General features: G+C 40.9%; 1 protein-coding gene across 3 annotated transcripts in view; it reads left to right on the forward strand.

Moving 5' to 3' along the window:
• Nucleotides 1-3,667: 3,667 nt before the first annotated feature.
• Nucleotides 3,668-22,504, forward strand: part of igsf9ba (immunoglobulin superfamily, member 9Ba) — a 31,615-nt gene continuing 12,778 nt past the window's right edge. For 2 of the 3 annotated variants that reach the window (XM_077722991.1, XM_077722994.1), the window contains exons 1-11: nucleotides 3,668-4,005; nucleotides 8,712-8,909; nucleotides 12,453-12,599; nucleotides 16,045-16,196; nucleotides 17,470-17,587; nucleotides 18,862-19,003; nucleotides 19,424-19,569; nucleotides 20,392-20,675; nucleotides 20,742-20,861; nucleotides 21,422-21,572; nucleotides 22,212-22,335. In XM_077722991.1, coding sequence (XP_077579117.1) covers nucleotides 3,942-4,005; nucleotides 8,712-8,909; nucleotides 12,453-12,599; nucleotides 16,045-16,196; nucleotides 17,470-17,587; nucleotides 18,862-19,003; nucleotides 19,424-19,569; nucleotides 20,392-20,675; nucleotides 20,742-20,861; nucleotides 21,422-21,572; nucleotides 22,212-22,335 — 1,646 coding nt within the window. In that variant the 5' untranslated portion in view covers nucleotides 3,668-3,941. The remainder of the gene's footprint in view (nucleotides 4,006-8,711; nucleotides 8,910-12,452; nucleotides 12,600-16,044; nucleotides 16,197-17,469; nucleotides 17,588-18,861; nucleotides 19,004-19,423; nucleotides 19,570-20,391; nucleotides 20,676-20,741; nucleotides 20,862-21,421; nucleotides 21,573-22,211; nucleotides 22,336-22,504) is intronic. The other variant, XM_077722993.1, reaches the window with a different exon arrangement.

Below are 22,504 nucleotides of genomic sequence, written 5' to 3' on the forward strand. Positions count from 1 at the left end.
TTTTTTACGTTTAATTGGTCCTATTTAGAGTTTATTTGCCAGCATTGCAAGGTCCCTAGTACTATCAACTAAATCATTAAAGTGACCATTCATTCATCCATCATCTGTACTACCTATTCACACAGGGGTCGTGGGGGGTGCAGGAGCCTATCCCAGCCAACCTTGGGCATTCCGAATTGTTTGCAAGCCACATGCTCACAATTACACCATCACCGAGTGGGAATTGAACTTTGGCTGCCCGCAATGAAGTCAATCACTTCATCATTGGGTGGCCCCAAAAGTGATCAAATTATGCCATTTTTTTGTATAAAAACACACACGTGTTAAAACCCTATGACGACAAACAATAGTCAGCGGTGTTGAAATGTGAAAATGTGCCTGTCAGATTGCAAAGAGGGCTAAATAGGAAGGGTGGAAGGATGCGCACAAGGGCATAAGGGCGGAAGATGGACAGAAAATGCATGTTCATCATTTTTGACAATGTGCTTGAAGATCACAATACAAACCTTTGAAATGTAAGCAAAATAATAACTATAAATCACAATTTAATATCATTAAATCAATGGTGATAACTGCCTTAAAACCATAAAGTGAATTATTCAAACACATTGGGATCTTTGGGCTCCTGAGTTATATTCCCATGATCTATAATTTAGATGATTGTCTAGAAATATGATATATCTGATTTTGCCTTTATATACTTCTGAAAGTGGTACATTTATTTGTATTCTTAACGTCGTATGACCAGTAGGTGGCAGCATATACACAGGTTTTACTTTAACTGCGCCAAATGTTTTTGTCCATATCCTGGATGAACTGTATAATGCCACTCTGCATGTAACTGAGTATAGTAATCTAAAAAAAATCCCCGTTCCCTTTTCTAGCACAGCTTGAAGCTTGAGTTCCTTCTTGTAATGGTGTCAATCCAGGATCACGACTGTGCATCATTTCCTTTGCTTCTACGGCAACATATACTATCCGATGGTTTTACAGTATCACACAAGCTAGATGTATAGTATAAATGAATACAAATGTCAGAGCCTAAAATACCATTTATATGGTCTTGTATAGGCACTAAATTCAATATTCACTTATTTGTGCCCCCTTCTAAGAAAATCAGTTTCAGTTTAGAAAAAAAAACAGACAAACAAGCAAAATCAACAACTATCTAAGTATGCAACGTGATTTCAAATGGGAGAGTGAAAGCTGTAAATTCATAGGTGTGGGGTGTGCTGCAATTATCACAGTGTTAAAAATAGATTTGTGTGAGTGTGGTGTCGGGGGGTCTTGAAGCCTTCTTTTGATAAACATATGCTTTTCAACCCTATATCACTACCCTTTTACATCAATCCCACTTTATTTCCAAACATGCTGTGATTGCCATGGATATTTGAGAAACCTGTAGAGTCTTTTGTGTGTCACCATGGAGCATAATTATCACTGCCTGTCGCTATAAAAACCTTCGTAAAGAGTCGATTGAATTTACCCAAGCTCTGAGATTCATCACTATCATTTAAAACTCTGCAAAAAAACATTGTCTGCCCTTCCAGTTAAAATAGGTTAGAGTTTTATCAGTAGCAGTAAACCTTATCTAGGTTGTCTTTCCAATCTTTCACAAGGCCTAGCATAATAGTAATTTGCTTCTTCTGACACAGAATTCCTACAATATTGCCAATACCCAAAGTCATACTACCGCTATATTACTTCTCTCAGGGAATTTGACAGGGATTGGGCATCCATCCATCATAGCAGGCAGGCGAATCATTACCTGACGAGCTCTGAATATGACAAGCCGTGACTTTAATGTGAACGATTGGGCAAAGACCAAAAGTGACTTTGCGGCCTCGTCATGCCCTCTTGCCGGCGCAATTCATTTAGTGTTTTTTTTGAATTCATGTAATTCAATTAGAAGAGCCATAAATAATGAAATTTTCCCCTAGATAAAACAGATAAACAATTTGGGAGCCAATTTGATAATTCACTTTCAGAATCTCTCATGTTGTAGTCGATCTAAGCCCTGGAATTTAGGTAGGACAGATTGTTTGCGTCGGTCTATCTAATTTTATGCTAAATAACTACATAAATACAGTATTGCAGAATCTGAGGCAGCTGCCTGTTTATGAGTAAAGGTCTGTTGACCACTGCTGCTCATGCAGCTGCACTGAGCTTGCAGTACTCACGAATGCACCGTAAGTCATATTGAAACGTATGTTTGAGAACATCTGTTCTGTATGTTTCAGGATAAGTTGACATGCAGGATGAGACCCTGTATTATACAGTAACATCTGTCAGAGCCAATTACTGAAAAACCAGGTCAAAATTTGTAGTATTTAGTTTTTACCTCCCTTAACTTTTATCACTTCAAGAACAACTGTAGTTTCAACAGAGTAAAATTTAATGCATAAATAAGGAAAATATTGTTTTTACTGCCAAACATATTCATTGCATACTTTGCATATTTTTTCCATCCAGCCCAATTTCATAATTCATTTTTCATGTTATGTAACACATAATCCCAAACATATTCCTCGGGATTCCCTCCGTTGGCTTTTTGAAAATCAAAAAGATTTGGGGTTTGTCAGGGCTTCATCTAAAACCAATAGTTTGGTTACATAAGATATTATGTCATATTTTCTGGAGCCTGGGTATATAGGGAAATCTATCTTAATTACAGAAGTGATTAATTACGTTCATGAGGCAAATCTGTGCCATTTCGGGCATGTTTCACCATGGAAACACCACATTTTGCATGCAGGTGGATGCATGATGCTTGACTTGTTGTGTCAGCACCTTGGTAACTTCATGTGGGAGGGGTAGATTGAGAAGTGTGTGCAGGTAATTCCATTGTGTCTTGCTATGCAAAAGAGGAACAATTTCTCCTTGCAGATGCCCACAGACAATTCCTTAGTGCAATAGGAATGGAAGCTTAATTATGTGGAAAAACGTAAATCTTAATATATGTCTTGTCTTTTCATGGCGATTCAGAAGAAAATGGCAAATCTGTCCAGCTAACTGGGCAATTTTCCTTATTTTCAAATCTCAACTCACAGAACCCAGTCATAGCTCTACTTACGAATGCTGTAAGTGCACATGCATGCAGAAACAGAGGCATCCATTGAAGGGGAGAGGAAGCGTGGATGTGTGTGTAGTGTAGTAGTGGATAGTGGGTTCCTTATCAGGACTAACCATGTGCAGTGAAGGGAGGATGCTGCAGCCTCATGCTTATTCCTGTGAGCCTCACCCATGCTTCTGGCACATGCAAATTCACACCACACGATCTTGATACGCGTATGTGACACACTGGATGATATTTTTTTCATTCTTTGTTACCCCACCCCCCACCTCCCCCTTTTTAGGGTGAAATATATCCAAGAGGTGTCTTTCTGTCAGTGCGCATGATTCTGCGGCTCTCGCACTATACTCTACTACGGGCACGCTCCAACTCACCTTGAATGAGGCGCACGTCCGAGCCAGCCAATCCAAGCGCTGGAGGTGCGACTGGAAGCCAATCAGGTGAGAGAAAGGGGGCGGGATTTTCTGAAGGGAGTGATGGAGAGAGGTGGAGGCTGGGTTTTGCGCTTCCTCCCACTACGGGGCTGTCCGCTTAGGCGCGCTCGTAAAGGGAGAGAGGGAAGGAGGGGGGAAAGGAAAAAAAAGGAAAAAAAAAACGTCTCCTTGTGTGGCGAGACGAGAGCGGCGGCGGTGCAGGTGCTGTGTCTCATCGGGGATGCGGATGGAAGGACGGGGGAGGGAAGAAGAAGAAGGGACGAAGGGAGGCGAGCGCGCCGGGAAAAAGACGACACCGGATGCGAGAAGTCGCTAAAATCCAAAAAGAAGAGACGAGAGGAGAGATAGAAAAGGAGGCGCAAGGTCGAATATGAGCCATCGTGGTCGAACGAACGGGGCACTTTGCGTGGCGATAGCTGGCTGGCAATAGTACTATGATTTGGTATGTGGCCACTCTGATAGCAAGTGTATTCAGCACCAGAGGAACGGCCGCTCAAGGTGAGTCGAAGTGCAATAAATACCCCCTTTGCATTTTTGCACACCATCTGTGCGTGCATGCGCGTGTGAGTGAGTGCGTGTGTACTGCTGCTGCTGCAGCTTGAGACATGCATGACATTTTTTTTCTTGCACGAGATTTGCCTCCGAAAAGGCTTACACACGCATGCACAGTACAGTCGCGCGCACAATGGATTACGCTGACCAAATGTGCCTATCATCGATCATTCCTCATATTGCATGTGTAGAAAATGAGCATGTGGGATCATAGCACGGTAGGTCTCATACTCCTATGAGAGGGGTGTGACCGTCTGAGCCCCTCCAAGATGGACCAAGTAGCTAAATAATGCATCACAAGTCAAATGAATGCACTCATGGCTTTGACAGAAGCTTGCAATATGCTCCATCACGAGATGCCGTGATAGTAAAGTCTGTGTTCGACATCAATTGGGCATCATCGGATGCACAAATTGCTCGGGTTTTTTGTTTTGTGGGGGCTCCCAGTCGTACTCCATGTGCAATGACAGATGCACTCACTTAACCTTGCTTTTCCATTCATGTCCAGACGAGGGAGACAAGGCCCAAGCTGTTGCCTGGTAACTGATCCCAGTGACATCCCTTCTTCACCCACCCCCACATCTACACATACCCATCCCAGTCTAAACCGCTCTGCTAGCACACGTCTGGCATGGAATCATCTAGTCTGATAGAGAGCCAATGTGGTCTTAAAGCGTTGGTGTGTGAGAGAGGGAAGTCTGCTTGCTTTTACTGCATTGAGGGTGACAGACTAGCAGGTTTTTTCCCAAAGACCCGCCAGTGCTAATTATAAACTCAACTGCAGAGAGTACCAAATTGTGTGTGCGTGTGTGTGTGTGTGTTTTATTTATTTTAGAATCACATTGAATGTAAGGAAAAAGAACATCTCGAGAATAAAGTTCTAATACGGATGGCCTGTGCGGCTGAGTGGTTAGTGGGGCCGACGGCGGGTGAGTGGTTAGCGTGTCGGCCTCAGAGTGGAGGACCTGGGTTCAAATCTGGGTCGGTCCACCTATGTGGAGTTTGCATGTTCTCCCTTGGCCTCAGTGGGTTTTCTCTGCTTTGCTATTGTTTTGTCATAGATTCTGATTCTGAATCCTCAGTTTCAATTTACTGACAAACTAAAACGGATAATTTTCCATTGTTTATTTAAAGAAACCACAAAGTTTTGCCCGATGAACATCCCTTTGTGCTAACAAACAATGTAAGACACTAGAGGGACTAAGCTTTGGAGGACCAATCAGTCGTAGTCAAGGAATTTTGTTATCAAATTCATTTATTATTATTTGCTGCCAAGTGGGCACCCGAGTGTGTGTGTGTGTTTGTAGCATATGGTTGGAGAGACCGGAGGTCACGTCAACAAAGTCAACGGTAATTTGGCAACCTATCAAGGTGAAGCAGGAGCCACTCTGGTGGCACCATAAGTGGTAATTAAGTGACACTGATGGAGCAGTACTGTTTGAAGGAAACTATTTTCAGCCGTTGCGTTCCTATTTGACAGCATGATTTAAAAGCAAGATTTGTATTGCGTCAGATTGTATTAAAAACTCACTCACTTTTTCAAAAGCATCCCAGACGAGTCATAATTGTGAAGATAGGAAGATTGATCTGACTTCTGTCATTTTTTGATGTATTATGATTTTGTTTTGGTCCAATCATTTGCCTTTGGAATTGGATCACAATTGGGTCTAAGAAACTTGTTGGCCAGAAAAGTTGAACTCAATCATGTCTTGGAGTCTGGTTCAAAGATGCTTTGTAATTTGCACTTGCAAGCTGCACTGTCTTGATTCGCCCTTTGTGCCTTTGGCAAGCCACCGCCATCTTTTTCCTCACTCGCTGGCTGTTTGCACTGGAGTTTTTGCGCAGGTGTCAGCACATCCAAGACATCCCTGACTTAGTGCGGCACGTCGGGGTGCACACCGCGCCAATCAAAACAGGGCTAAACGATTACAATAGCAATGACCAGTGTTCATAGGCATGGTGGATCACCCTTTTAGCCCCATCACCCCTGCTTGTAAAAAACTTAAATGGTCACCTTTTTGAAAGCCTCTGCACATATGCCATAAAAAACACTAATAGGCATCTATCTTTACAGCCTTTTTGCAACTTTTTAAAGCTTTAAACTACTCTAACCTCCCAAAAGACAGTAAAACACAAACCGAAAATGCCAATAACCAACCTCATTGATAGCATTGTCACTTTATAGCAATCTTTTAAGAACTTTTTAACCTGCTCCATCGCTTGAACTTCATAGTTTGGGGCACCTTGCTGTACTCTGCATGTAGCATAAAAAAAATTAATGGTCACCCCATATCTTAATGCAGTTTACCTAACATTTTTGAAATGTCACAAACTTTACCCAATAGTTAGTGCACTGCATTTTGACCCTAAAATAAAGTATTTGGCATATTTACATAAAAAGGACAAAAAATAGTAATAATATTTTAACCTTGAAATCTGAAGTTTGAATTACTTTAAACACTATACAAATGCACTGTTAAAAACACAAGTTAAAACTGTTTGCATTGTTATTACTGCCTCTGTGCATAAGTACTGTATCCAGACATAGACACGCACACATTCTCTGACGTGACCTTCAGCCGTGCAGTCTGGCATTCAATTACCTCCCTGTCAGTGGCCCATCCAGCCCAGTGGCTGCACGTCCTTGAGAATCTTTTTGGAGCCATTTAACCCAGTGAGCCTACTGTATTTCCCATAGCCTTCTCCTCAATGCAAATTTATATGTGATTCCCCCTATTTTTAGTTTTGCACCTTTTCTTGATTTATACATACCTGTTTTAACCATGAGCATAAGTTCGCACGTATTAAGCTATTTTCACACCGTCATGATGTTTGTGTAGCAGTGGATATTGCAAAATAAGATGCGAAATATACGAGGCTTGAGGTCGATTTTGGAAGCCAAGTCGCAGAGCGTTGTGTCAAGAATGCTGAATGAAGCAATGGAATGGTGACAGGTTTTATGGTAGCATTCTATGACATGAATATGTTGTCGAAAGCATGAATATTCCCCCTCATTAAGCACTCGTAAACCCTAGCATGGGTCGTTGTGAATCCATTAAGGAATTGAAAATGCTAAATGCTGTGATGGAGCCACTGCTCATTGCGCCCCCTTGAGGATTCCCTAATGAGTTTGGCAATCATTAGCTCTGGAAGTGTTTACAGGATCCAAAAATAATATCCAGCCAGGAACCAGAAACCGCCTGCACGGCTGCACAGAAAACCACGGATTGTTTTTTTCCCTTTCTCTTCTTGGTATAAGCTTGTCAAGTGACTCGACTTAACCAATGCCTTAAGTGTACATATAGTCTTTTCTCACTTAACAAATGCCAAGCATCCAAGGTTGGAGATAATCATCACTTAATGTATAGCTAATGGACTAAGATGACTATGCATAAAAACTATCTGTTTGTCCATATGCCTTCTGCTCATTCTGACATGTGACGGTCGATCTTTGTACATCACTCCATTCAAGTGAGATCTGATTCTGCTTGGGTTCAATAGATTGCAAAATATCATAACCAAACTATTATTGCATAAAGGCTTTACTTCGTTCGTTCATTTGCTCAAAAGGCACAGTATCAAAAGCAGATTCCACCAGATGATTTGGGGGGGAAAATACATAATTTGATTTAATCTGCTTTTGTTTCAGTTCAGAATCTGCGCCGGCAGAAATGACCACAGTGGATTAACTGTATGACAAGGATAATGCCGATTAAAATGATAAACATACTCCCTGAGTGATCCATATGGCCTTTCAGAGATGGAGTCCAAGCTTTAGTTTGTAGTTTGTTGAGGAAGAGGTGGTCTAGGAAATAGTATGTTTTTGGTTTCTCTCTCAAAAATAACTTTATAGGTCAAAGGGGATGTCATTTTATTACCTTCCATTGCGCTACAGATTGTTTTCACCTACAATTTTACAACAGCTTTACTCAATATCCTCTTGCAAAGATGCACTTGTACCAGTGAATTTCTGTTTCATTGAAAATTGGGGTTTCAAGAAAGCATTACGTTTCAAATGATCATTTTCCAAAGTATAGTAGTATATTGGTTTGGTTGATTGATTGCAAGATTGTTGAATACTTTAAAACCAGGATGGGGGTTTCAAATAGGTCCTTACTGTCACACCTATTTTAATGAAACAACCAATATTACTCATTTATCTCAGCAGACCATTTTTAGAACAATATTCCAAAATGTACTTTATAGTCTACCTTACTATAATCAGGCCAAGTCCCTTTACTTTTGCCCGCTTATACCTTCAATTATAATTGGATTGATAGACTGAATCGATCCCAATACTTATCTCATCAAGCATCATCCTATTAATAAACGCTTCCACTTCCTATTAGATTCCCCATAGTGAAATGTCAATATGTCCCTTGATACCACACCTCAATTAAATTATGGTCTGGGGCTGGTGGCAAAGTAAAGAAAATCCCAGAGTGAGCATTCTGCTGAGGTAGGTAGGCCAGCGTTCAGACCCGTTGACAGCCGGCAAGGATCAATGGAAGCTTTTGGCAGCTTCCGCTCACCTACTGTAAGGCAGCACCACTCAAAGTGGTGCCACTTTATTGTCTGTGTGCAATAAAGTCAATGTGCTTTTAATGAATTTGGATTATTTTGTTGGTCAAAGCGCCTCATTGCATTTTCAGGTGCCCACGGAGTGAGAGAAGAGCCTCGGTTTGTGACGGCACGTGCCGGAGAGAGCGTGATCCTGGGGTGCGACGTGTCCCCTCCTTTGGATGGCCAACAGCCCCCATACGTGGTGGAGTGGTTTAAGTTTGGAGTGCCTATTCCCTTCTTCATCAACTTCCGCTTCTACCCTCCCCATGTGGATCCAGAGTACACTGGTGAGTACATAAATACGTACCGTGAAGGCACTCAATCATTATCCTGAAATCAGTGGTCGGATTCCAGTTGAGAGTTCAGTGTTAGAGTTCCATTAAAGTGTTAGGTTCTCAATTAGAACCAAAAGATAAGGCTCTGTTTCAAATTGAAGTTCTGAAACAGGTTTACAATTACATTCACCACATTTTAGATATTTCTCTCAGTGAGGAAATTTGTCGGATTGATTAGTATGCTTGGGAATACCTAAAACGTTGTCAACGCAGCCAATCTTGTCAAAGCAGCGTAATCTAACATTTAAAAAACATTCAGCATAGCCACTCCGAAAGCATAATCAAATTCCAGAACACCACTAAAAAAACCCTCAAAGAAATAGTTGTGAGCCATGTGACTGATGTGTGACTCTCACGGTTGATTGAAAGTAAAAGCATTGCCTGTTAGAGATGCATTTCACACCACATGAATCACATAACATAAAAAAAAATAACAAATCCTCCTGCACTGATTTAGTCAATGTCTGAGTACTGCCTTTTCACACAGTAGGAAATTGCTTTCTCTGAAGTTTCCTCTTTTTGTGTGTATGTGTGAGACTGAGGAAAAGAGTTAAGATGGGGAGCTGTCAGAATGGGGTCACATTTATCCCCTCCTTTTGGCTCCTTTTTACCGTGTAGCAAACTCTACCCTCGACTGTTAATGCGCTGTCAAATCGAGGTGAAGCATGGCTGCATTTCATGTCCTGAATGTGAAAGCAACTCCCGTCTTTTTTATTTATTTATTTTACGAATGGATCCCTCCAGGAGATCTCAGTAGCCGCCATCAGTGCGCCTTCGGGAGTGTGTCATTGTTGACATGAACCTGTCGACCAATGGCGGGTGGCTCACGCTGCGACAAAGTGCCCCCGTCAAAGTGCATTATTGTCTCCTTTTCCAACACCATGCCTGAAGAAGAACAGCAGTGTAAACACTATCATCTCATTTAGTGATCGACCGATATGGGTTTTTCAAGACTGATACCTATTATTTGTAGTTAGAGGAGGTCAATAACCAATATTAGGAGCCAATATTCATTTGCAGTAAAAGTGAATATATATATATATATATATATATATATATATATATATATATATATATATATATATATATATATATATATATATATATATATATATATATATATATATATATATATATATATATATATATATATATATATATATATATATATATATATATATATATATATATATATATATATATATATATATATTTATATACAATAGAACATAATTTTTCAAGAGCATAAAGGTTTTAAACTAGCACTAGACTTTGGAATGACTCTCTTAAACTCTTTAAAACGTGGAGTCTTACTAGCAGGCTACACTATGGTTTGTGTTTATTTTTATGTAATGTAATGAGCTGTATAATTGCTTAATGTCATCGCATTTGCAGAAAACCCACCCTTGGATGCAAATTGTCCCTAATGAAAAGATCTTTTCCTGTTAAACGATGCGCTTTGTGTACCCATCGCAGACATATATTATCTCCCTTTCATTACCGCGCGTGTTTGTCCCGCAGCTGTATTGAAATTACAGCATTTAAAAACATCTATTTCTGTGCCTACTGCATCAATAATTCAGCTGTGCATCTTGTGAGATTTTTAGCCGTTGATTCTCAGCCTCTGGGACAAGATGCAGGAATAAGAAGATCATATATCTTTCAACAAGACCTTGCCGACATTTGTAGTTATGTGGGTAGTGGAAACCACAACAAACAGATATGAAATGAAGTTCTTAAATAGGAACAGTGTTTATTTGGATAAATAAACATTTTTGTTGAGGGGTTTGTTGATCGACTGCAAATGGAGTAGAAAAGCATTCAGGATAGTTTAGATCAGCGGTGGTTATTACGTACACTGTGATCTATTAGTCGTGAAGTACTATTGGTACAACAGTGAGTTTTGCTCGAGGCTGTTGGTTTCCTTAGCTAGGCTATTATGAATCTGGCATGACTGCAGTAAGCCAGAGCATGTATCGGATAGTGGATATTCCCTTATCCGCCTTAAAGTCGATTGCGTGGTATATCAACATACATAACTACTGAGCTTTGCCGGTGGCCTGGAAAAAAGGGTAGATTGCAGGAGTTTGAAAATTTGATTTTAAAGCATAAAAGTTTGAAAACCCCTCATTGAGACAAGAATATGATGTGAAGCAATATTGTTTAACACTAGCCTAGTCATTTGCAGTGTGTCCAAGATAGCTTTATAAGAGGAAGACTTTACCCTGGTTTGGTCATTAGTGATTGTAATTCTCAGTTTGTACCCTGGAGAATAATCAGGAAGATAACAAAAAATGTCCTCAAGAAAGCTACAATGATCCAATTCTTTCAAGCAATTTATCAGCACAAAAAAATCACGTTATATTAGGCGGCCTTTCACCAAAATGCGTCAAAAATGCAGCTTCCATTTTATATCCTTGAGATTTTTCCATGATTCTCAGTTTGCAAAGTAAAACTGACCTCGATTCTGAGAGGTGCAACCAAGCAATTTTTTTTGGCGGTGCATTTTGATTCATGTGAAAGCTTTAAATATGCCAATTCCCCTAATTTTCCTGTAATGCTAATTAAGATGCATTGCGGTTAACTTAAGCAGAACCGACTCCCTTGATCTCTACAAGACACCGCCCGCCCCGACTCAGCACTTCAATGGCCAGCCAAAAATAGAGCTGACTTTTTTCAAGACAAACAGCCTTTTTTCCCCCCTTGTGCAAGACTGCAGTTGCTGCGCTCCTATCCTCACCGTGATGCTATCGATTTTCTGCTAACAAAAAAAAAAAATCTGCACCCCCAACTGGTCCAGCTGTTAGCCCAACTATGCATCACATATATGTACATTTCGGCAGCTTAAACGCCGAGGAACAGCAAGAGGGAGTATATTGCGTTTACACATCAAAGTTGGCAACGAGGCTCTATCTCAAAATCCTTGTCAAACCGGGCAGAAGCAAATGTTTTAGTGTGTCGGGCTGTCAAAGGCGGCCGTGTGAGCAGCCGCGAGACAGACAGCCGAAAAGCGGCAGACTTCAACAGACTGCCTTTCTTCAACTTCTCCCTTCCCTTGCGATTTGCTCCTTTTTGAATTCCAATTTATACTGAGCTGTGAAGAAAGAGAAGAAAAATAAAGTGTCAGACTGGACAGGTTGTGTGTGAAACGTATGCCTTCTTAGAGATGGAAGGCTGTTTTTCCAGCTGCACTGATACCTTTGACTCATCTTAAATTGTGGCCTTGGGGAATTACTGCTAAGCTGCTGCTCTGTTTTTCAGCCAATTTCACATATTTATCTGAGCTGGGAAGTTGTTTGCACTTTTTTTGCTGAAAGATGTCATGAGCTTGTGTAGACTCATGCATGTACTCTCATTTTAGATGACAATTTGGATCTGTTGTACTTAGTCTTGATCAGGGTACATGAAAATAATCCCCGTGAACCACAACAAGACTGATAAACCTGTCCAAAAAGCTGTCTTTTTTTGTGTGTTATAATTATCTCGTGTCCACAGGTCGAGCCTCTCTGCACGGGAAAGCCTCCCTGCAGATTGAGCCGGTACGCTCAGAGGACCAAGGCTGGTACGAGTGCAGGGTCCTGATGTTGGAGCAACAGTACGACACCTTCCACAACGGCAGCTGGGTGCACCTCACGGTCAATGGTGAGTCTCCCAACCTTGTTCTGCTTATCTGGTTGAGCATTAAGGGTCATAGCCATCAATATATACATGTATACCCAAGTGCTCACCTCTTTAATTTGGAGAAACCACTGATATTTTTGAAAAGCATGCAGTCTTTAAATAAGCGGTGAATGTTCCAGTGTTGTGTTTTCATGAGACCTATTCGAACAAGCTCCATTATTGATTGTGGTTTGTTAAGGTCGTATTGAGACGTTGTCCAGGCTTGTCTATGAGTTATCAAAGTGATGACTGGGTGGGAAAATAACATCTGCGCCAATGCATTTCCTCATCAAATCCCCAAGTGTATTAGTAAATCCTGTGCAGTGTGCTGTGTTTTATGTGAGGAATACATTTTGCTCAGCTTTTATCAGGCGTTTTGGTCGCAGATGATGCTCCAAAAGTTGGCTTGCCAGCAGTATGCATCATTTTCAGTTGAGGCAAAGTTTTTGATTCTAACACGTTCTTTCGCAGGTCTTCTAACCTTCTGTGAGTCATTCACACATATATTTTTGGTATGTGAAATGTGATTATGCATATGTTTTACAGTACTTTGCAGCACCTCCTATTTGAATAATGATGACACGGTACTGCATGCGGAATAATGTACCATAAAGAACCATTTATAAAGTCCCTGCATAATCACGTTAGAGTAAAAGATGCAAATGTATATAGGCTGATTGTTTTTTTTTCCTTCTCTTTGGAATCGGCCTACGTTACATCAACGCCGCTAAATGAGAGTGTGCCCTTTTATGTTGCCACTGTATGACATCCTCTGTCCCACATGGGTAGTGAATAGGCCAGACTGTGGCATCGAGAGTCACCTGCGAGCTTTTATGAATGTCGTGTTGTTGTGGGGGCATACTGCACTTTTGTCACTTTGCCTCATTGGTATTCATACTCAACTTCCAGCTGCAGATCTCTTCACTCTTACAGCAACTATTAGTCATTGGCTTTTATTATTGGCGATAGGTGTCCAATCCATTTGAAGTGGGCAGATTGGCAGTGATCTGAATTTGCTGACTGAGTGAATGATTACTGCCAGCCCTGCTAGTTCTAAAGAATTAGACAGTTATTGCTGATCATTACATGATCATTCTTTGCCAGCCCTTCAAATGAATTATATGTCCATTGTCGTCAATAGCAGCAATTTACTTAGTATAATCATATTTAGAATTATGACTATAAATTGTCCTAATTTGTAAATATGCTTCCTTCATTACTGCAATCAGAAATAGCATCAAAAGGCAATAGGCAGAAATGATGTCATGGCATTGGTTCAAAGCGTTAAGAGTCTCGTCGATTTGCTCTGAAGACCTCTTAAAGAAAATATTTCAATGTTGGCGTTGGTTCAGAGCGCACACATCAAACAAGTGATGACTTGGAAGTTGTGTGCGTGTAGCAGGTGCCCTCCTCGTCCATACAGCTCTTTGCTTTTTCTTCTGTTTACATGCACGCACGCACGCACGCACACACGCACTCCTCCTTCGGAGTTCCTGTTCGGTGGCCTTCGCTTCCTGCCAAGCGGACAGCGCATTAGTGCCCACTCAGTGGCAGGTGTCAGATGGCGAGGCCTTGTGCCCGAAAAGACAGTGAGGCCAGTCTCCCTCCGGTCTGCCTCCCACCTCCTCTTCCTTTTCTTCATCCCCCTGTCTAGTCGGCTTGGCGCTTTCCTTTTTGCAGATGAGACACTCAATGTGAGGAAGAAAATGACTTTGTTAGACTGTCGTTTTGTCACAAATGAGGAACAACAGTATCACTGAATCCATTAAGGATTGCCTTTAGAATGATTAGGAAAATATGATAAACTTCTATTAAGTAAAAGTACATATTTAACTATAATATGCCTGTATTGTGTCGTTAAATCAAGTACACACAGACCGACATGTGTTATTTTCCCCCCACTCACATTCTTAGAAACCCGTGGCAAGAAAAAAAAATACATTTGTTGTTTCTTTCTGGTTCAGTTCACTCTGAAACTTTTGAGTTTTATAAAGCTACGCACAAAAGAGATTCAGGTCTCTATAATTGATACGTTTTCAGCTACCGCTACTTGACTTTCCTGATGTTCAACTTACTTTTTTATTCGTGGAACAACTCAAGTGTGTCACTATACCTGACAACAAATTCCCAAGTTAACTGGATGAACTTTCCGTCATAGCCATGCTGTGTGCGCGGCTCTTGTTTGTTGTCACACTATGCTCTTTCCCTCAAGAGGCCACTAAATTGGACTTAGAATGAAAGCAACGCTACCACATCACTGGAGCACAGTATTTGTTGTGGTTACATAATAAATATGTTAGTCTAAGTAGCTCCCTTCTGGGTTTCCTGTGAGGTTTGCGTGCTTCTTATTCTCCCCAATGCTTCTGTAGCTTTCCTTCGATTTACCAAAGCCCAAAAAAAAAAAAAAAACGAATAAATAATGCTTTCCAATATTGACCTAATCAAGCCTTTTATAATTTATTGCCTATTATTGAGGAATGTGTAGTAGGAAATCATTAAAGTGAAGAAAATTTTAAGTCCATAATGTCTTCAAATTCTGGAATAATACAGTACTGTCCAGGCTGTAAATATCTTCCTTTGGTATGCATACTACTTGGCATTCTGGATGTATGCAGTAATATGTATAATTCTGTACTTTGAAAGTGACTTTATATGTTGCAGTCCTCAACTCCACTAGAAATCAATAATACAACTCCTAATTAAAAGCCTAACTCATTGCTAGGCAACAATTAGGTGACTGCTCCGTCACTATGGCGTGAAAATAATGCATCTTAACATGCACAGCCATTGACTTAAGGATGTCTCAGCGGCGTTTACTTTATGCCTGTGCATCCAATGTATGTTTACTCGGTAGCAAATCGGAGAGGCCGACAGAGTTGTAAGTGGACCATTAGTTAGCATGGTAACTTTCCCAGCAGCGAGCAAGTGGCCCACTTGTATTCTCGCTTCAAAATGAGCACACTGCCGCTATTTATCATCACTATATTGAAATACTCAAAGGAGGGAGGGAAAAAAAGAAAGAAGGTTTATTGGCCCCAGGTTGCTGGTGAAGAGAGGCTTCTTGGTGGCTGCCGGTGAAGCTTAGGAGCATCAAGGGGTAATGCCAGGACATCACCAAGAGCATCCTTTTGGACATTTAAGACGTTCCATTTAGGGGATGCCTTATTCTTTATTAGACATCAAAGCAGTTACTCCATTTTTAGCTGTTTAGAAAGTACTTTCTAGCTTTTTGTGAGTGGTTAAACAAGAGACTCTCTTACAAAAAACTTTTGAATGGTAAATATCTCTGGGTTAGTCTTATGTATTTTCTTTAACCCAGTACAGTCACAATTACCTTTTTTATAGTTCTAAATTATATGTTTTAATATTGCTTTGATTATCGCTTATAAGAATGAATAATTTTAATATACTTTTCATCTTCCAACAGCGCCGCCAACATTTACATCGACCCCGCCACAATATGTGGAGGCGAAGGAGGGGGGCAGCATCTTGCTCAGCTGCTTTGCCCAGGGAAACCCCAAACCTGGAATCAGCTGGCTGAGGGAGGGGGAGGAGCTTCTCAGCAACGCAAAATATTCGGTAAGGAAAGAAAAAGATCAATGTATGATAATTTAGGATGTGTCTTTTGGTTTGAATCTATTTTCTTGCATTTGACTCTTAATTTTCTTTATTGTTTTCCTTGGCCTTTTCCACGTTTTATTGCATTTTTCAAATTCCTCCGCTCTTCTATTCAAAGAAACCTAACAAGTGTAAATAACCGTGCACTCACTCCACTAAAGGATTGGACAACATTTTGATTCATTATTAATTACAGGCACATATATTCAGTTAGTCTTTATTTAAACGAATCGCTTCTAGTTTAGAAACAAAATACAGAATTGAACGTAGAGTTTACCAGCTGTCAACTGATATATTTCTTTCTTGGGAAATGGATATGCTAAAAGGCTCCTCCAAGTGCAAGTGCAAGTGCAAATTTGTGCATGTGCGTGTGTGCTGGTGTTTGCTCACCCACATGCTTGCTTCCACAGAGACTCGCCAGAGAAATGCAGGAATGTGTCAGACAGTGGCTGGAGAGGAGAGGAGAGGAGGGGAGATCGGGGGAATTGTCATGGTGCTCCCTTTCCTCAACTTTATTGCTTTATTTATGGGCACTGGGAAAAGGGATACAACGAAGATGTTAAACATAATGACACACATACTGTATGTATGTACATTCTAACTACCATCCTCTAAGTGTTTTGCATCTTGATCTGGTGTGTTATATGGTACCACCTTCACAGACTTTGACATTGTGGGACTTTTCTCACAAATATCTATTGAGAATGCCAATCACCTTACAGTCTTACAGAATACGATAATTCTCATCATTCAGTGCATGATGCTCTTTTTCTCATAAATGTCCAGCACTCTCAAGTTTGAACTTTTAATTTTGGACATGGCTTCTCTGATCTCAGGCCCCAGATTGGATTTTCTTCACAGTTTTGGGCTGTTTTGATGACACTCCGACTTTGAGCCTGACACATTCAAACAGTGCTGCGAAAGTGGCATATTTGTTCATTTCACAACAGTTGAGTTTTATGACAGATGTAAAATATGTTCCGTGTGATTAGTTCTTTTCTCCCCGAGCTGCATAATAGACTGACAACAGCTATGTGAGACTTGAATGGACGTGGCATCACAAGATGTTGCATAATTTAAAGGTTGTGGAAGATCTTTAGTGCTTCTTTGCCTTATATTATTGCCTCTATAATTCTCCTTAAGCTAGTTAAGCCACAGTCATTTTCACGGCGCACTCACGTTTTTACATCTTTTAATCTTTGCGTTTATTTTCTATTTGTGTTTTATCTCTCAGGTACATGACGGAAGCTTGACCATCCTTAGTATCACCCGCGACGACAGAGGGGCGTACACGTGCAGAGCCTACAGCGACCAAGGGGAGGTGCTGCACACCACCCGTCTGCTGGTGCAAGGTACGAGTGGGTCAAGTGAAGTCATTGGCTGATCATGTCTCGGAGCTATTGACGGCGATACACACGTGCCCTACTCTTCAAGTTAAATGATATATTTCATCTTGAGCACATTGCATGTTCTCCCCGGGCCTGCATGGGTTTTCTCCGGGTAATGCGGTTTCCTCTCAAATTCCAAAGACATCCATGGTAGGCTGATTGGACACTCTAAATTGCCACTAGCTATGAGCGTGAATGGTTCTTTGTCTCCTTGTGCCCTGCGATTGGATGGCCACCAATTCAGGGTGTGCCTCGCCTCAGCTGGGATGGGATCCAGCACCCCCCGCGACCCTGGTGAGTGGTGAGAATAAATCGGTTTAGAAAATGAGATGAGATGATATCTTATTCACAAAAAGACTACCTATTATGGATTCTCTTTCCCTTTCTCCTCCATTAGCTCTGAGAAACTAACAAACTGTAGTTGTGTCTTCCTTGTCTCTCCGTTCTTCTGTGGGTTGACATAACATAAATAACAAGCAAGTGTTACCTTTAAAACATGTCAACAGGGGAAGTGCTGTTTTCCCCCCTCTCTCTGGGGTCCAAGTGTTTTTGTTTCGCCTGTCAAAGTTCACCTGTCAGTGCTCTGCCAGTCATGTTGCCTCTCAAGCGGTTGTCTTGAAAACTTTCATGAATCACATCTTATGTTACAGTGAGAACCCTATTGATTTAAAAAGGATAACTAACTCAATGGCTAAGGGCCCAGTGGCAATTTAGAAAACGATTCAACCATCATTCAGTTTTTTTAGAAGCGTAGTTGCATACTACCTTCCTTGAGAATATCACAAGTTATCAAATACAATTTTGACAGAGGAACTGAATAACTACTGTAAACTATCACTTCTCTCAATCCACATACCACGCTATGTTCCTTCTGGACCCGCTCAACAAAAGACAGCTTACCTTTCATGGCCAAGTTTTTTCTGCTTCCTTTTTCATGGAGAGTTACTAGCAAGATTTCCCGAGAGGATGGAAAGGTTACAATGTGAAGCACGCGCAAGCTTAACAGCCATAACTGTATATCTGCCATACTGCATTGTATCAATGATCTATGGATTTTTATAAGTGGAACTGGAGCCTGTTTTTGATGTCGAAGAAATGGTTGAACATTTAGCACTCCCATACAAGTGTAAAGCTGGCCAATATAATAAGCTAGAACAAAGCCAGAGATAAAAACAAAATGTGAGGCAAAAATTGAAGGTTAGGTGTTTTAATTGTATGTTTCTGGTTTGTCTTTTCAGGGCCTCCGTTCATCGTCTCCCCACCAGAAAATGTCACCGTCAACATATCTCAGAATGCACTGTTCACCTGCCAAGCCGAGGCATATCCTGGCAACCTGACCTACACCTGGTTCTTGGAGGATGAAAATGTCTACTTCAAAAAGTAAAGTTTTCTTCTATTTGGGAGTCTAATTACTACACTATTATTATTAGATATACCACTAAGAGTTGTCTTTCACTGTAATACTTTTCTTTCTATCTCAATGTATTAAATATTCTGTATATATACATAGTATAATTTTATTATTCAATTTTTATAGTCAATCAAAGTCATCCTAAATCAAGCGTAACACATTTAATTATTACCTTAAGATTTAGCTTATAGTTCTTTTTGATTATTTTTATTGATTTCATATTTTTATTCCATAGTTTATATTTTTATTATTATTAATTGAGTACAGCACTAAACATGATTTCAATTGACATTATTCCCAACTGGTTGACTCTCTGCTGCTCTCTTTTGGCCTCTTAAAGTAACTTGGAACACTCCTTGTATCTAAATAAAAGCGCTCTTTCTTTGCAGTGACCTGAAGCTGCGAGTGCGCATCCTTATCGACGGCACCCTCATCATCTTCCGGGTCAAGCCAGAGGACGCCGGAAAGTACACGTGCAGCCCGAGCAACAGCCTGGGCATCTCACCGTCGGCGTCGGCTTACCTGATCGTTCAGTGTGAGTGTTGCCATGGCAACCGTGTGCACTGGCGTTGGGGTGTGGAGTGGGTGGATATTAGAGGCGGGAAAAGCAGGAAAGCTGCTCTGTTATTTCTCACCACCACACGTTCACCTTGGCTAATTTCAAGGTCACCTAATATGCTTTCATGATGCAACCGTCTTCATTTCGTCACATTCGTCATTTGAAGAGGGAGACGTCTTCATATCGTGATTTGGCCACCTTCATTTCCATGCATGTAGAAATTTAACTGACAGATGAGAAGGCCACTCCTAGGCTGTCATCAGCGTCAGCCGTCATGCGCTGAGATAATTTTCTCTTCAGTCGCCTCCTGCCAGTCATTGATTACTGTGCTAAGCTATGTGGGAATAGATTGTCAATGGGGAATTGACAGCGCTGCACCCACAGGCACCCAAAATGCGGGCCGCTGCTCTGAGACGCTAATGACCTCGCTCCGTCATGCCAGTCCAACTTCCATTTAGTCGATTTCTTTCTAGGGCTGAATGATATTGGAAAAAAAAACGGCGTTGCGATATTCACAATATATTCAAAATTTTATTGAAAAGTGAAGATTTTCCACCAGATTACTTAAACATTTCAGTATGGGAAGACTTCAGTTTACTCAACATGAACTCATTGTAATTATATAATACTATTTAATCCAGTCTGAGGGGTAGGGGTGCGCAATATGGCAAAAAGATAATAATTTAGACAAAATTTGCCTCATCAAAACATGCTTAAATGTATGTAAAACCCTAAAATAAATAGAGATAAAACACATTCTAAAATTTCCCAAAATGTCGGTCTTCTTTCCCCTCTCAGATCCGGCCCGAGTGATCAACATGCCCCCGGTCATCTACGTCCCCCGCAAACTGCCTGGCACTATCCGCTGCCCGGCTGATGCCAACCCACCCGTGACGTCAGTCAAGTGGGAAAAAGATGGCTACCCTTTGAGAGTGGAGAAGTACCCCGGTTGGAGCCTGACGTCAGATGGGAGTATCCGGGTAGCCGAGGCCACCGAAGACTCCCTGGGCACTTACACCTGCGTGCCTTACAACGCCCTGGGTACCATGGGCATGTCCCCCCCTGCCACTCTGGTGCTAAAGGTGAAGACCCAGCCGTATGAACCTTTACAGTCTGGTCAGTACTGATGTGAGTGTTTGTGTGTAAAGGATCCCCCTTACTTTAATGTGAGGCCAGGGGGGGAGTACCGACAGGAGGCTGGCAGAGAATTAGTCATCCCCTGCGCTGCTTCTGGAGACCCTGATATTCCCAGCATCACTTGGAGAAAGGTAATACTAAAATCACCAAATTTTAATGTTTTTTTATTTCATAATAGTAACACAACTTTTTCCCATAATTACACAAATAAATATTATTGCAATTTTTTAAATCCTGATACGACTTACACTTTGCACATGTAAAAAATAAGCAATTTGTACAATGTTTTTTTTTCAATTCTCTTAAAAGGCAGTTTTCTATAAAAAAAAATGATGGCATTGGGATTAGACTCGTAAAGTAGGACATACAAATTTCAATTGAACTGTTTTGGAGAATCACAGAATTATTTATTTTCTTTCTCATGATATTACAACTTTTTTCCTGAAAAAAATCAATTTTTCTCAGCATAAAATTATCAATATCATAGGAAACATTTTTTTCTTTTGATACTGTATGGACAAATTTTATTTCATAATTTTTCTAATTCAAAATTGTATATCTTGTACCGGTACCAGTTCATTCCAATTGATTCTAAAACATATGACTTGTAAGATTCAAGTCATTTCACGGCTGATATATTTTATGGCACATACTTGTCAAACACCAACCACCTTAACCGTGTACCATGCAGGTTGGGAAGCCAAGCCGAAGCAAGCACAACATCCTCCCCAGTGGAAGCTTACAGTTTGTGTCGCTAAGCAAGGAGGACCACGGAGAGTGGGAGTGCGTCGCTACTAACGTAGTCACGAGCATAACTGCCAACACCAGGATCCTGGTCATTGGTACCAGCTGACACACTCGCTCACACACACACACACACACACATTGCACATGTGTCTAAATGTCATTGTCACTGCTTCCCATCATTAGTGTGATTCCCATGAAGCAGCCAGCAATAGACATCTCTTAATCTCTTCGCCTCTATCCAATTTGGCCGTGGGCGTCATTAAATTTTCATTTAATCTAATCTGTAATGGCTTTATAAGGCTCATTTGTGAGCTCATTCTGTAATGGCTACGCGGCACAGCTTTTGTGTCCATTGAGTGGAGCAAGGACATTTTTACTGCAAACTGTAAATTCAAACCCTCAGACATCATATAGAAGCTTCCAAACTCCTTGACGACCAATATGTGACTTTGTCTTGAATTTATCACAACGTTTGTTACTATAATATCCTTATCCTATAAGTACATTCACTTAAGGACATTTTCCCAAATACTTTACGTTTGATAATGTCGTTGTGCTCTCTACTAATGATATCATTTTAAAAGTATAACAGTCAATTCCAAAATATACATTTAGACAATTCATAAAAAGCATGGAAGAAGGCCTGAGAGGTCTGATGAGTACAGGTTATGCGTTGTTTCTATGCTTCATGATGTGTGTGTGTGTGTGTTTGTTTGTGTGTGTAAAACACTCAGGGACCAGCCCACACGCTCCTGGCAACATCCATGTGGTGGCCTCAACCACCTCCGCTAATGTGTCCTGGGAAGCGGGCTACGACGGCGGCTTTGAGCAGACTTTTTCCGTGTGGTACGGACCAGTGTGAGTGCTCCTCGTGTCCTTGTGAAATGTTTCGTGTGGATTCTTCTTTGATCGCAAATTGCCGCCTGAGGTCTTTATTTACTGCTGATTTAATTCAGAGAGTGTTTTTCTGCTTAAATTGGCTTAAGTCCTTACTATCTGTGAGTGAGCAATAACATCAATAAACTGA

This window comes from Stigmatopora nigra, chromosome 8, assembly GCF_051989575.1.
Source record: "Stigmatopora nigra isolate UIUO_SnigA chromosome 8, RoL_Snig_1.1, whole genome shotgun sequence".
Classification (NCBI taxonomy): domain Eukaryota; kingdom Metazoa; phylum Chordata; class Actinopteri; order Syngnathiformes; family Syngnathidae; genus Stigmatopora; species Stigmatopora nigra.